The sequence below is a fragment of the Lepeophtheirus salmonis genome, chromosome 5 (assembly GCF_016086655.4).
Source record: "Lepeophtheirus salmonis chromosome 5, UVic_Lsal_1.4, whole genome shotgun sequence".
Lineage (NCBI taxonomy): Eukaryota > Metazoa > Arthropoda > Copepoda > Siphonostomatoida > Caligidae > Lepeophtheirus > Lepeophtheirus salmonis.
The window spans coordinates 38004224-38019818 of NC_052135.2; the positions used below are offsets into that span (position 1 = coordinate 38004224).

The following is a 15595-nucleotide window of genomic DNA, read 5'->3' on the forward strand; positions in this document are numbered from 1 at the left end:
ATCGACAAAGATTTATAGCCATCACTTTGAATATGCTGCCATAGGCGACCACCTAACTGGATTATAACAATAGTGTTTGGTCTGTCTCTACCTCTCCCTGACTGTCCCTGCTATTACATAAGTACTAATTTTACAGGTGTGCGCGTCTAAAACTGAACACTCCTTTAAATTTTAAGCCATGTACATATTCGTGATTTTATTGAGTTGAAACCGGTTTATACTTTGAGGCAAGGGTCTTGACGAGTTATCAACAAAACTCCAGCAAAATCTAAATTGCAACAGTAAAACAAAGGCCAACAATATGGAGATACGTCGAGTTGCAATTTTGGAACTTTCCGCGCGTGGAAAAGCTCCCACTGAAATTGCCAAGGTTCTGAACTGCAGCTGCACCACCGTTTACAGCGTAATAGCCAAAGAGACTCCTGAGGCGAGCACAAGATCTAAGTCAATGCCTCGAAGGTCGGACGAAGTGGTTGCTGCCGTGAAAAAGTATGTCGAGGACAAGAGAGGCAATGTCACCGTTATCAGCATCTCCAGGGAGTTCAACGTTAGCAGAAGGACCATGGATAGGCTAGTTAAGAAAGATCTTGGCCTTAAGGTCTACAAGAGAATCCCTCGTCAAGCCCTCAAGCTGTAAAATTTAAAGGAGTGTTCAGTTTTAGACGCGGCCACCTGTATTATAAAATGGGATAGGAATGAGGCAGATCAGAACCGCTAAAGCATAGATGATAATCCGTTAAGTCCACACTATTCGGTGAACAACATAATAGAAATGATGCAAGGCCTTCTTTTGATGGTCAAGAATAAAAGAAGTATAAAAACAAAAACAAGTTTAATATTCCTTGTTTAGGACTGCTATAATATTTGGTAAATATTTATGTAGGTACAGAGGAATTGTTAATTTATTCCAATTATCGATTATTTACGAGGTGCGGATTAAGATTCTTATTTTTCTCTTTTTTACAAATATTATTACTAATACATGAGCCAGGTAAAGAAATTAGAACATTGTAAAACAAATTTGGTTTCACTTAATTATAAATGGGTCGTAAATTATCTTTTCTGGCCCATTTGCCCTAACTCATTCTTTTATTCATTTTGCTTTAGTAGTTCATGGAACAGTATCTCTAAGCCAGACACTCGATGAATCAAAAAAGAATCTTCTTTAAGGTCAGTTTTACATGCTTGAATATAAATATGTTTGTTTATAAATGATGAGGCAAAGTTCATTGGATATATTTAATTAGGAATGGAATAATAAATAATAGCCCTAACCATATTTTTTATAAAAACCAATTTACTGTATCCAAGAATTCATGTTAATAAATATTCTTTTTATTCTTTGTTTATATTTTATTCATTTCTAAAGATGTTGTTGAAACACTTATCAAGAATATGATTTGAGCCGACATAAAATGCGTCTTCTACCGAGTGCAGACTCAGAACTTGCGGTACCATTAATAAATTACGAGAAACGTGATTTTTATCTAATCAAGAAATGATGTGATATGTTTAAACAATACTTTTATTCATCTTTTTTTATTCAATGTGTCCTCTTTCACAAGCAAAAACAGCCTCAACAGACTAGTGGATAGATTGGCAGGTATTGTCGATGAAGGTTGTATCCATGTCGTATCACACTCTCATGATGGCAGCTTGGAGTAAATATAAATTTGGATGAGAGGTGCAGCAGAAATTATTTTTCTAAGACACTCCAAACTGCAAAGTCCAGGGGGACTGGGGTCAAGGCTAGGGGAGGGTGGCATGGAGGTAGACCAAAAGTCAGCCATATTTTTGCTGCATAAGTTTTTGGGTTGTAATGAACATCTTGATATTGTAGGCAGTCAAGATGGATATCCCAACAGTCTCTGCACCCTTCTCGGCAGTGACACGGGCACGGAGAAAATTGCACACGCATTTCCTTTTTCGTTGTTGCTCCTACATTTTTACACCTAGAGACATGCTACAAAGACAAAACTTATTTAATTTTGTTTCAGCTGTCGTTTAGTTGCCTAATGAAACCTTGTAATTAAACATAATGTGAATTAAATGCTACTACTAGTTTTGGGAGATAAAAATCAATTCAAGAGACCCTTGGGGTAAATTTATTTCGACTTATGATTTGAATTACATAGATTCTATTGATGTGCAAGCTAACTTTTAGCCTACAGATGGGGCCGTGATTTTCAAAATTATAGAAGCTCTATCTCCGTAAAAATAATCCTTTCATAACTCTTACTTTTTAAGCTTTTTGATAAAGGTCCGACCGGTCTTCGGAATTCCAAGAAGCTGGACTCGTGCGCTCTAAATACCCAATATATGAACTGTAAGTGATAATGATAAAATGAAGAAAAATATAATTGAGAATACATGATTAAGAGATAGTCTTAATCATGTATTATTTCTTTTAAAATATAAAAAGGAATACTTTACAGTATTCCTTATTTACTAGCAAAAATTATCCAGCTCAATAAAAAGCACCGAGTAATGAGAAATCCCAGTGTTTTCATATCATTATTTGGCTTCAATAGTATGAGTTTTTCAGCAGTCAGTCACAAATATCTTACAAACTTTTATAATAAATAAATACATAAAACTGAAAGGACTGGGAAATGGATCTAAAATTCCCGAGGATATAAGCAACTGCCTGTTGGAAAAATATGATTGTTAAACAACGGAATGGAATTTCCATTTATTTAAAATAGTCGCTATACTAACAATCAATAATTAATGTCCGATTTTCAATCCCTTTTGAAGTTGTATCAGTTGGTATTAAGCATCAGTTAAATAATATTGATTTAATCACTTCTTATTCTACCCAACCGTTGTACTAACCTGTATTTAATAGTAGTGATATTCAATAATGCACAATATTTTAATAGAGTTGGACAAATTTATGTTAAGGACCCTTAAAGGTGGAAGAGTAATGGACAAATCAATATCTTACCAAAAAAATATATTAAGATTGTTGATGTTTAGGATAATTGTTTAAGTATAGAAGATACTGGGGACAGTTGCAACATACCCTCCTTTCGAATATAAATCATTTTTGTAAAATTTTCTTTGAAGCATTTGATCAAAGTGATTTTAAAGGATAAAAATCATTTTTGGGAGGAACAGTTTTTGGTAGTGATACCGTCAGTTTTTCAAAGTTTTGTGGTAACTTAAATTATTGATTCTTTTGCTATCAGTACATTTAATATTGAAAATACACTCCTTGAGGTGAAATTTAAGGTAGGTGTAAAGAAATTTTCCTTCTTTGACTTATTCTTCTCTATTATTTCAAATAATCACAACTCAGAGTAAGTATGTTTTTTTAGCCAGAACAGGGTTGTGGCAGAGGACTGTCAGAGTGAATTGATCAAATTTATAATACTACTCACTGATCTAGAGTTTAAATCAAATTATACAGGATCTTAATTTTCTATAATATATTGAAAGTTAATAATTATTCGAGAGCTTGAAAGATATAGTTTTAAGTTCATCAAAAGTTATTATTCTGTATAAAACTCGAGTTTTTAACTGTTGCAGCCGTCCCAGTCTACAAGGACATTTGCATCCTTAAAAGACCACACTTAAATGCAATTAGTGGAAATGCTGCTGAGTCGTATAGTTTAAGCTTTAAATTCATTTTATCAATAGCTCTAGATAATGGAACCAACAACAAAATGTGCTGGAATAATGCCCAGTTTGCCTTCTGATATACGAGTAACACCATCTAGTGGATATATAAATAATAATAACTAGTTATTATTTACGTTAAATCGCTCTTTGGACTAATTGACTAATCAGTTTCAGTCTTTTTTTATTGGTCCGATCTCTTTAACGATCCTACGGTCCTGGCTATCTTTTTGTTTTTCTCAATCCTAGCTACGATTGAATTATTTAAAAACGAAGAAAATAATCAATTATAGCTAGAACCTATAAAGCTACATTCTTACTACTTTAAACTTCAAGTATCTGGTCTCTTTGAAAGAGTTTATGTTAAACAGCTGAAAGGAGGCAGTTAACATCTACGCAGTTACATTAAAAGACCGATAAAGACATGTGGTAGGACTAATACATTTTATTAGGACCGGATTGATAGGAATGTAGTTTTTTTAGTATGTTTAAACCGATCCAACACTAGTTCTTATAGATCCTTATGAATTGTATTTAAAAAAACACAAACTATTATAAATAAATTAAATGAGTATGCACTTTTGGGGCAGTCAGAGCAATTGACAAGAAAAAAACTAATGATTAGTAATTGACGAGTACATAAGGGGTAAGAGAAGAAGCAGTACACGCAGAGGGATGGTAGGTAAATAATGTACTAAATATGTTAAATCGGAGACTAAAAGGCTTGATTCTGACTAATTTAATATCCAATATTGATTTTTTTATCGTTCTTCTTTTTTCATGGATGTTCTTGTTGTTTTTCCATGTATTTTTTTTTACTTTCTTAATGAAAAACTCAAATAATGATCTAAGAAAAAAAATTATATCCCCCCTTCTCATACAAATGTATGTACGTACATACAAAATCTTTTATAATACAAGATTTTTTTATTGTTTTTATTTTATTATTCGTTTTACTATTACACAATTTCTTTTAAAAGTTTATTTATTTACTTATTACCCTGCAAATTATGTATGGATATGCATTTACATCTTTGTAAGTTCAAGCCTTACCCTATCATTATTTGGTTTTTGCAAATCCATAACTTGTAGATTTAAGGTCCTGGACAAAGGAGCCAAAATCTTCTGGAGCTCTCTTCTTTTTTTTTCTTTTTTTTATTGAGTGAAAGCATTCTTTTAAAAAATGTTTGGAAAAAGTTAACAAGTGACAATTAAGTTTACAGAAATGATGGATTAGGCAATTGTTTGCTCAAGTTTATATATATTTGAAATATGAAGGATGGGGACAGTGTTCACATAGTATACATTTTTAAGAAAAATTTTTGTATCCATATTTGTTAAGGCTCTTTCTTATCGTTCAAGAAGTATATTGTCCACTAAATATACCAGACAATGTGACTGGAAGGTGTACAATTTAGTGACCAAATGATTCGAATAGAAAAGAAAAAAGTAATATAAAAATGAATAAAGTAATGTACATTAATACTTTAGTTGATCTTACAGGTTTGAAAATTACTTAAAACCATGCGAACTTGTTGCCTAGCAAATGCTGTATTAAACGGAAGTCTCTTAAGACAACATTTGAATTCGTTGGGACTCATATTATTTGTAAAAAGTGGTTGTTTTTTTAAACGGTACTAATTTGTCAACAACAACAAAACTATGAAATATATGTACTCCCCTTAACCCCATTACACCATACTGGACTGTACCAAGTAAATAATGACGACTTATGATCTTTCAGGGTTACAGACGTATTACCTCAAATCAAATGTTTAACTTTTTTTTTATAAGCAGTCAGTCAGTTTCTTTGAATAAAAATATGCCATACTTGAAAAATCTTTAATTGTGTCGATTTTAAATACAAAAACCTGTTTAGTCCTTGAACTAGACAAGTGTTCTAAATTCAAAAATTAGAACACACAATACAAAGTTATTTATATTTTATGGATATAAAAGTCCAAGAGAAATTTTCAATTTGTAGGTTATTATAAATGATAACTCTTGGCCTTGATGACCTTGGCTTTAGTACCACTTTACAGACGGCAGGATTTATCCATAGGTAAGAATGTTTCTTTATTAGAGGTTAAAGTTGTAATTCACCTCTGACCCTTAAGTCATATAAAAAAACGACCTAAATTTAAACGTCATTGTTTTAAGCTTCCTCCTATGATGCTATAAAGACTATTATTTTTATAAACATCCAACTGCAGAGCATGAAGAAACTAAAGGAGCAAGCACTGATAGGTAATAAATTACAAACTTGCCTTAAAAAGAAGAAGAAGAAAGAAAAAAAACAGTAACAAGGAACATTTAGAAGAAAGCAGTGCTCTAGTAGTCACATATACTACATACAATGATTTATATTGACATTTAAATTCGAATTTAGCTTTTTTTTTCTTTTTTTTTCTGTTATAAATATGTGTGTATCTATTTTTTATCTCTTGAACTAATTTTATTTTCTTAAACTTTAAATGCTTTTATAGAAAATGAGTGCGGAATAACATAAGTCTATCAATGAGAGAGTCTTTATTTTGTTCATTTCTAGTTTTGAAAGGAGTCAGGAGTTACCCATGTAAAAAATAAGTGAAACGTGTCCCATCAACACAAAATCAAGCTAGAGTAGATTTTATCAGTACCGATAGTGATTACCTTTGTATTCTTTGACCAATTATCATCAATTTATTCTTATCAACTGTTTGGATGTGTCTCAAATTGCCCTTTAATTACTCGAAATTGATGGCCACAATAAAATAATCAAAAATTAATTGATTTTATTTGAGAGTTCATATAGAAGTTCTTAAGTCCCTTAAATTAAAGCCTACAATTTACTCCAATATGTCTATGAAATATTGGGCTGTATGTTATATGTAGTGAAAAAAATTAATTATGATTCTTTCTTTCTTTATTTTTGTTCTCGAATGTGTTCATGCTGACGCACTACAAATGTAATTTGTAATAAATAATTTTAAAAAAATATATATTATTTTTTTTCAATGAAGCATTCCATTTGAATACCCTATTATTCATTTGCAAATGACGTCAGATGAACAAATTGATGGAAATCTATCAAAACATCTTTAATAAAAAAATAAGTTTTTCTTTTCCAGTCCATGCACTCAATAATAATGATGAGTTGAAGGTCATTTCCATTTTAACAGTCAGTGGCTCTTATTTTTTTTTTTTTTAAAGTTTTTATTTTCATTTCCTCACACTCCCAATTGGTTGTAAAAATTAAATTATATTACTCTGACAAAAAAAAAAATGTAACATTTGAGCGAAGTTTAGAGGTGGCTCCTAAATTTTTGACTTAAATTACAGGATGAGGACTCAAAAATAAGAAAATTTTAAAAAGCCGTTTTCACTTCTATTTTTTTCTTTTTTTTTTGTGCCAGTTTTATGGCAAACTTCTGAAGGAAAAGTTGGTAATTTAACGATTTTCTACACTTTTTATTCAATATATTCCCCTCCATTCTGAATGAGGGCTTCAATACAGGGAAGAACAGAAGCACAGCTGGTCTTGATGAAGTCGGAGGACAAATTCATCCACTCCTCTTTAATTTTGGCCTTTAGGCATCGACATTTGGGTGAGAAGTCTTGCCCTTCAAGACACAAAAAGTAGGGATGTCTAAGGGGTTCAGGTCGGGTGAGGACCAAGGCAAGAAGTCTGCCGGCCAGAAGGCAGTAATGTTGCACATTTCTGGAAGTGTTTTCCGGATGCCGTCTTGTATAAACACATAGTTGTCCTTAGAAAACGTGCTCTTCAACCATGGCAAGACATGGTAACAGAGGATCTTGTAGTAGACGTCTATGTTGACTTTTTTGTTGGCCTTGAAGAAATAAGGAGGCATCTTACTGCCGTTGGACCCCACGACATTGTTTGGTTCTGAAGGTTCCCTAGCCCTGAGCTCTTGATGCAGCCAAGAAGTGATCATTTCTCCTATTTAGAACATTGTCCACAGTGAAGATCTTCTTATTGTAGATCAACTTGGCCGCAGAGAAGATGACACACCCTCTCCCGTATTGCTTGGACATTTTTGATTGCACAAAAACAAAAGAAATATGAAATGGTAGCTTCTTGTCACCTTTTTGGACTGGCGCAAATTACAAAATTATAAGAACTTTTAGAACTGAGGCTAGACAGCCTCGAAGAGGATTATAAATTCTGAGTCCTCACCCTGTATAAATTTATTAACATTTGGTTGTGTTTTTATTTTTAAATATGAATGAAACGTAGAATAGATTTCTATTGTTTACTTATGACGTAAATTACAAGATGAATGTGATTTTTCAATAATTTACGAACTTGGTTCATTTAACCATTACCGCCTAAATTATTTCACTTTAAAATATATATATATATATTTGAATGGCAGTAAGAATATTGTCTCTTTATCCAGAATGTTATAAGAAAAAATAATTCTTTGCATTTGAAATTTTCATAACATAATTTTATTAAAAATTGTACCCAATTCGGTACATAAGGACTGTAAAGGATATTTTCTCATCAAAATCAATTGATTTGAAAGGTTATCTCACTGGAACCCGAAACAAAAAGACAAATATTTTAAAATATAACAAACTTAACAATTTTAAGCTCTAAAAGAAATTTAATTGCAGTTACAAGCACATACATATCCAGGGTTTTTTTTTATCTAAATCAAGTTCAATCGAAAATAGTTTTTCTCAAATGCTACCTTTATTTCACGTATTTACAATGTTTTGAAAGTGATAAAAAAATCATTATATCTCTTAAACTAAAAGTCTCTAATTTGTCTTCTCCATCAGCATGTTACTAAAGTAACTCTCATTCATAAAACATTAACATAAAAAAGATATATGTACAAATCAGATAAGTATGTTTAGAAAACATTCAAATACAGTAAGTTCTTGTGATACGATTGCCTCAACATACGAGTTTTTATAAATACAAGCTGGCTGAGTAAAAGTCTGCATTGTCATACGAGGTTATTTTATGGTTAGAAACTGATGGATAGTCGGCGGACGACACTTGAGAGAAGCTTCAAGCTAATTTTTTTTCTTATGTTATGGATAACAAACGTTTAGCATAGCTATTAGGCCTTTTACCGCCTGAGCTCTTTAGTTTAATTGCAAGTCTAGAAAATGACACTTGAACATGATTGACAAATTTCCGTTCCGGGTTTGATAGAAAAAATAAAGGAGCATGTGTATTTTTAATGATTTAATGCAAATGATCACACATCTACAATAACTAACACTTTTGGAACATTTATTAACACAGAACAAGAAGAATAAAATGGATTATTTTGACTAATTTGAAAATACCAGTGGTGTAGGGAACAGTTTCCTCAAATTCAGATAATATTTTCTCTTTTGTCAAAAGCAGTTCTTAAAAAAAATGAAATTTGAAGATTGTCCTCTTTTGTTAAAGCTGTCATCATTATTCTTTTATTCTTGAAGAGATAACAATTAGTATAAAATAATCACAAGTACTTGAAAGACGAAAGATAACTCACAGAATTTGTCATGGAGTTATATGTGTATATCTTTGTTGGACTTGCTGTTATATCTAGTGATGTAAATCATTTGCATTTTTTTAGCAGATCCAGGTTTTTTATTTGATTTTTTGAATTGGTAATCTGAAGAATGAATTCTCTGTTCCTTTACTGTTTTCTTTTTTTAAATCCTGAGTAGTGAACTTCCTTTCCTACTACATCCAATTATATTCAAAACCTAATTGGACATTCGTGTGTGCTCATAAAAGACGAAGCTCAACCCTGAAGATTTGTTGCAGAGTTATAATTCTAAGTCGTTGTTGGAATCCGAGTAGAATTGAGGATTGAGATCGGTTTAATTCTTGCCGTTGTCCTTGTTTATTTATTTATCCCCCTCCTTCCTTCTCACAGCTGATTGTTACGTATCTAATGAAACGTGAGGAGCATTATTCTTTATCTGCTCCAAAACACTCTTCAAATTGTCATGTTGATTTTCTGTTTTCAGCAAACCCAATATACAAATGATTTTCATCACTACCTATACCAGTGCTTGATTAAGAGTGGAGTTATTTTTAGTTCCTTCATCTCATGGCTGCTTTCAGCAAATTTACTCCTCCCAAATATTATTCTAATTGTCAGGCTGATCACGTTCAATTCCGGTTTTTCCCCATTTAAACATAATTTATCTTTTTTGAGTGTTTCATTTTATTTGAAACTCCAGTCAAAGTCTTCTCTTCTCATATATCTCGTGACCTTTGTGCTCAACATTCTGAGATAAAGCCATGTCTAAGCCTTCCAAGATATTAGATATATTTCTAGATAGTCTGTCGGCCAGGGAGGGTTAATTTTTAGTAGCCCGAGTGAAATAGTAAGTTTGTAGCTCTGGGAAATCAAGTTACTGATTTTGGAAGCCCTGTCAGTAAATTACTTTGACTTACGACTTAAACTGTAAAGGTATTACTCAACCTTTATAGAGAAGAACAAAAGTTTGAATCTATATTTTTAAATAGGTACATTGTACAATATATGTAGACATATATTGTGTTCCATATATGCATGTAAGTACACTCTGTACTCCACATATATACATTAAAGCCGACCTACAGAGATTGTTAAACACATATTTATAGTTGTAGAATAAAATATAAAAAAAATCGAACGACATTTTTGAAATATTTTACCCTCTTCAAACATATTCATAACGCGTTTTTTTTACTCTACATTATTTTTTACCCTTAAGTGTACAGTATAGTACATACTAGGTCGTGTTGTTCGGTATACCGGCATTATAGGGATACCGGGATATTGACTCATTTAAAATAGTACCATGCTAATTTAATATTGAAATGATAAAAAATTTACACGAATCATAATTGTTTTTATAAGGAAATATCATGCAATTTCTGAGATATATTTCAACTCCAGCAAAATCCTGTAGCTGTAAGTCCAATGGAGCATGTGCAACATTATTTAAAACATATCGGTGTGTGTTACTTACATGCCTAACAAGTTTAGTAAAAAAATGGCGCATACTAAGATCACAATGAGATGGGACTGTGATTTTAGTATGCACCATTTTTTAAATAACTAGTTAAAAACAAGCAACACCTCACAGATAATATATATTTTTTAATTAGCTCATGTCCTATTGCATTACCTTTAACGACACTTTTAGTCGAAAATGTTCGTACCGGAACCGGTACGAACATATTGGTATCGTGACAACACTAGTATGCACATATATCCATAACATTTGCTGCTTTACTTTTTGTATTCTCCTTAATTAATAGATAGCTGTGTAATCTAATCCTTTTGACTGCATTTTAAACATATTTCTTCTTCTCACCCACAAATAATTACACATAAAAAAACAACTAAATACGTAAGCCTGAAAAATTCATTACCTCAAGACGTATTGCATCAATGAGGAGAAATGTAGGATCATTTCCTACACGGAAATAGGCCCGATTTCCAAATGGATGCTTGGCAGACCAATGCTTTGCATCGTCTTCTAAGCGTCCACGTACATCAAAGCTGAATAATGAATAATTATGTAATTTGTTTTTAAGTTGTCATCATTAGTACTGTGTCGGTCCTTACCTAGGACTGCTGTCCAATATGTATGTCCTTAAAAAAAGGAAATACTCTATGCCTTGTTACGTATTGAGGTGTTGATACTTTATAAATTAATATTATTCCGTAGTATTAAAAGACTGGTTCTTGACCAAATAAATTAGGACCGACACAATGCTAACCCTCATCACTTACCTATAAAGAGGCTTCCCCGCGAGGTCCCTGTACCAAAGGACCAAATAAACATCATCTGAAGGATCTGAGGGTTGGATGTTACATGGAAGTTCTGCCTTGTCTCCAACTACGGCGTAGACATCAATGATTGGAACTGAAAGACAAAAGTGAATTGGGGAGGATTAAAAATTTTATAAATCCAAATTAAGAAATTCCTCCTATATATTTTTTTACAAATTGAAGGAATAATCACATGTATGAAAGGGGGATTGTGGGATAATGGCATCATCAAACGGGTATTTTTTTCTTTCAATTTTCTCATTTTCATATTATATGATATTTAAAACCATTAAAATGCCTCACTACCATTTTCAAAAATGAATAGCAATTTAAGAATCTATGAACGGGTATATATTTATAAATGATCAAAGAAATGATTCTGTTATTGGAGAGAGGGAACTTTATATTGGTTGGTAATTTTCCTTACTTGGTTTTTCATCATCCTCATACTCAGTTGAGGATGGGACTTCAGGCAAAGGAGTAAAATCGGATATGATGAATCCCGTTTGGGAGGCTCCTTCAACTTTTCTAATGGTGTGAAAAACAAGGAAATAGAAGATCCATGAATAGTGCATTTTATAACTCCCTAACGGCCAACTAATTGTACGATGTAACTCGTCAAAATGTACCCATATATACACATATATAATACAATTAGTGAGTTGAATATATTACAATATATTTTGACAAATACATATTCAAATTTACATTTGTGCATTTTTTTTGTTACTAATTAATTAACATTATGTTAGATATATTCATTTGAAAAAGTAAGACAAAAAAGCACGTCATTAATTAATGAGCAATTGTCTATCCTCATTAGATTTTGAGTATCTACGCATAAATCTGCATAAAAATGATTTTTTTTACTGACGTTTGGAATGAGGAAATAATAAGTAGATAGTAACAAACTAAAACTAATATGTGTGTATATGCGTGTTTAACTTTTTAGATGACGAAAAAATTCGGGAAACTAAAAACTTTTTTGTTCTTGTCAAATGAAGAAGACTAAGTTTGTCTTTTCTTTTTTTTTTTTTTCGTATTATGATTCTATATAATAACAATAATCGTTTAATTTAATCACTTAATAAACAAATAAACACATTTCATTTTTTTTTTTGTCTTGAATGATGAAAAAAGATGAAAAACTAAAAAGAGATCCTTACGAATTTACATCAACTTCTTTCGAAGCCGGCGTTTTTTGTTTTTTTTTATCTTTCGAAAGGGCCGTCAAAAAAGGAGGAAAAAAGTATTTCCCTTCCTACCAAAAACCATCGTAGAAAGCCCTCCCGTCAGTTATTCTCTCTCTCTCGTTTTTTCCCTCAAGCTCTATCGCCTCACAAAAAGGCTTTTTCTTTTATAATTTTTTATAACATTATATTGGAAAGGTTTTTTTTTTCGCAAGGCCGCGCCGCAAATCCCTTGATCATATATGTAGCTACATAGCCATGTCATTTACTTTTTTTGAGCCCAAGGAGCTAGAGTTATATTATGTTCTATTATTTTTTTGTTTTTATCAAGTGCATTTCTTCAACATCCTACTTATTGTTCTTCCTAATGAACCAGCGGTGGTTGTTTGATAGTGGAAAATGCCATTAAGAGCCAGCAGATATTATGTACATACAATGTACATAATTCAATTCTTTCTTGATTTCTCCTGGGGGTATTATTAATAAAAATGCAATTATTATGTGGATCACTGGCTCAGCTGATTGAATTAACAGAGAACAAAGATTCATTGATGAATAATAATTGTAATAAACAATGCATCATCCTTCTCTCCTAAGATTGTTCTCGAGCCTTACTTAGTCAGCTGCTTCAATTTTTTGATTCACGCTTCCTCTACTGATTACACTTATTTACTTATTTGAATATTTAAATAAAAACATACACCTGAGCCTAATTAGTAGCTCCTACGGCTCCCGTATACCTACCCAGTACATCAAAAACGAACAATAAAATATCAAAATATACATTCATTTCATTTTTATTATTTATTTTGCAAATGACAGCCTCACACTAATATTATATACAGCAATACCTTGACATACGAACTTACTTTGTTCCTGGACAAGGTGTTCGTTGCTAGTCAAACAATTAATAAGTTAAAGTAATGAAGAAGGGGATCTTGTCAACTCTTGATCAGTTTGTATCTGAATGAAAACTCTTCAATGCGAATTGGTCCACCTAGGTTCTATTTGTTATGCTGGGGTACTTGTATCTCAAGGTGTTACTGTATAGCTATTTAGGTAATAATGATATGTATGATAACACGACAATGGCAAATGAAGGTGGATTGAACAGTTAAGTTACACCAAGCATAATATTTTCAAACATGAAGATATCATAAATTAGATTACTATACAATATACTACTTCTAGTAGCTAATATGAGAAAAAGTTATTTGCGCTGCTAACTATTTATATTTATACATTATGAAGTAATGACAGAGACGACGCTTCATTGTTAAAAATATGAAAATTAAAGATATTAGCATTTTTTTTTGTCCCATTAAATATAAAAAATATTATTGAATTGATATTTTTTGTAAATTGAGACTATGTACTACTACACGTATTGATATTTCTCTCTACAAATTGACTATCAAGGTCTACATATTATATAAGTATATTATATTCCCCGTTTTCTAACTAACCTTCTAACCTTTTCTGCAGACAATCAAAAAACAAACTTTGGCAAAGTTTGTGGTCTCTTGGGACACTGTTGCCCTTTTAATTTGAAAAAAGGGACTTATGTGTCGAAATTGCCAACCTTTTGCACAAAACCAAATATGAGCCAAACATTTTTATTATATATTTTTTAATATTTGGTTTATTACACAAAAAATTGTGCACCTTGTTTAAGATCATCTAAGGGATCTAGATGAGCCTTTATGATTCTTCGTTTCCTTAATTTATTGTTCAACAATGTTCATTTCAACTGGGGTTACAATTTGTTATACTAAAGGCAGGTTACCACATCTATCGTGCGTGTAGACTTATATGTTAATATATATATATATATGATGTCAGTAGTGTTGGATGGGTCTAAACAAACTACAAATTTAGCAGTCTAGTCCTAATAAAATTTGTCTGTGCCAGGACCGGTCCTTATTGGTCTTTTATAGTAACTACAATAGCTGAAATGACGAAGTTACTAACTATGTTCTTTCAGCTGTTCAACATAAAAAAAGACTGAAAGAGGGGGGGAGGAGACTGATTAGAAATTTAGTCCTAGGATCAACACATTTTACACCCTCTAGCTTTTTAAATTAAAGGTATCTGCTGCAGTGAGTGTTTTTAATGTCCCTAGTAGAAAAAATATGTGCAGTGGGAAATACTAAACCAAAACAGGACAGTCTAATGTAGTATACATATTCAGGGGCACCATCAGGGTGTGGGATGGAGGAGCTGTAGCCCCTACCAAATAAAGGATTTTTTGCTTTTTAATAAAAAAAAATTCTTCATTAGGGCAAATTATCCCTGCAAAGCAAAAAATTTAATTTTTCAAAGAATTTAATATTTAAAATATAGTTTTTGAATTTTTTATACCAAAAATTTTTTTTCTTTGTGAATTGCTATGTTTTGAATTTTTTTCAAAAATATTCCCTGATATTGTACATCCATTTGTAATGAATATTTTGACAGAATTATGTAGTTATAATAAAACCCACAAACAGAGCGTATAGAAGCAAAGATGATTTTGTCCGATATATTGGCAAGGAGTACTTCATAAAATCTTGGTTTTAATAAAATAAAGTTTGATATTTTTGAACGATAAGTAGCCACATTTTTGAAGAATGAATAATGAGGTATACTAAGTGTATAAATAAATAAAGCATGGGTCACTTCTACTCAATATAGTGGGTTCATATATTTGCTTAATTTATGTACAAATTGGAATGGGTTTTAGAAGGAGAAGTAATTGATAGATAAACACTTATGTAAGAGGGATTGACGAATAATTCCGTGCATATACCGTTACATGCCATAAACATAAAAAGTTATTTGATATTCGGTGAGTTTTTATTTATTTATTACTATGTTGCGCGTCAACACAAAAACAAGGTACAATTATTTTTCTCAAAATTGAGTATGGATTTATTTATATTTTTGAACTAATTATCGTTTATTTCTATCAAAAAATTACTATAATTATTTATTTGGAGACGTCCCAAATTGCACTTAAAA

General features: G+C 31.6%; 1 protein-coding gene across 4 annotated transcripts in view; it reads right to left on the reverse strand.

Moving 5' to 3' along the window:
• Nucleotides 1-15595, reverse strand: part of LOC121117912 (neural cell adhesion molecule 2) — a 236131-nt gene that overhangs the window by 137086 nt on the left and 83450 nt on the right. For 2 of the 4 annotated variants that reach the window (XM_071888648.1, XM_071888649.1), the window contains 2 exons: nucleotides 11367-11499; nucleotides 11003-11132 (listed from right to left, as the gene is read on the reverse strand). In XM_071888648.1, coding sequence (XP_071744749.1) covers nucleotides 11003-11132; nucleotides 11367-11499 — 263 coding nt within the window. Of the gene's footprint in view, nucleotides 1-11002; nucleotides 11133-11366; nucleotides 11500-11832; nucleotides 12093-12350; nucleotides 12561-15595 lie in introns of those variants that run through there. The other 2 variants (XM_071888647.1, XM_040712441.2) reach the window with 2 other exon arrangements.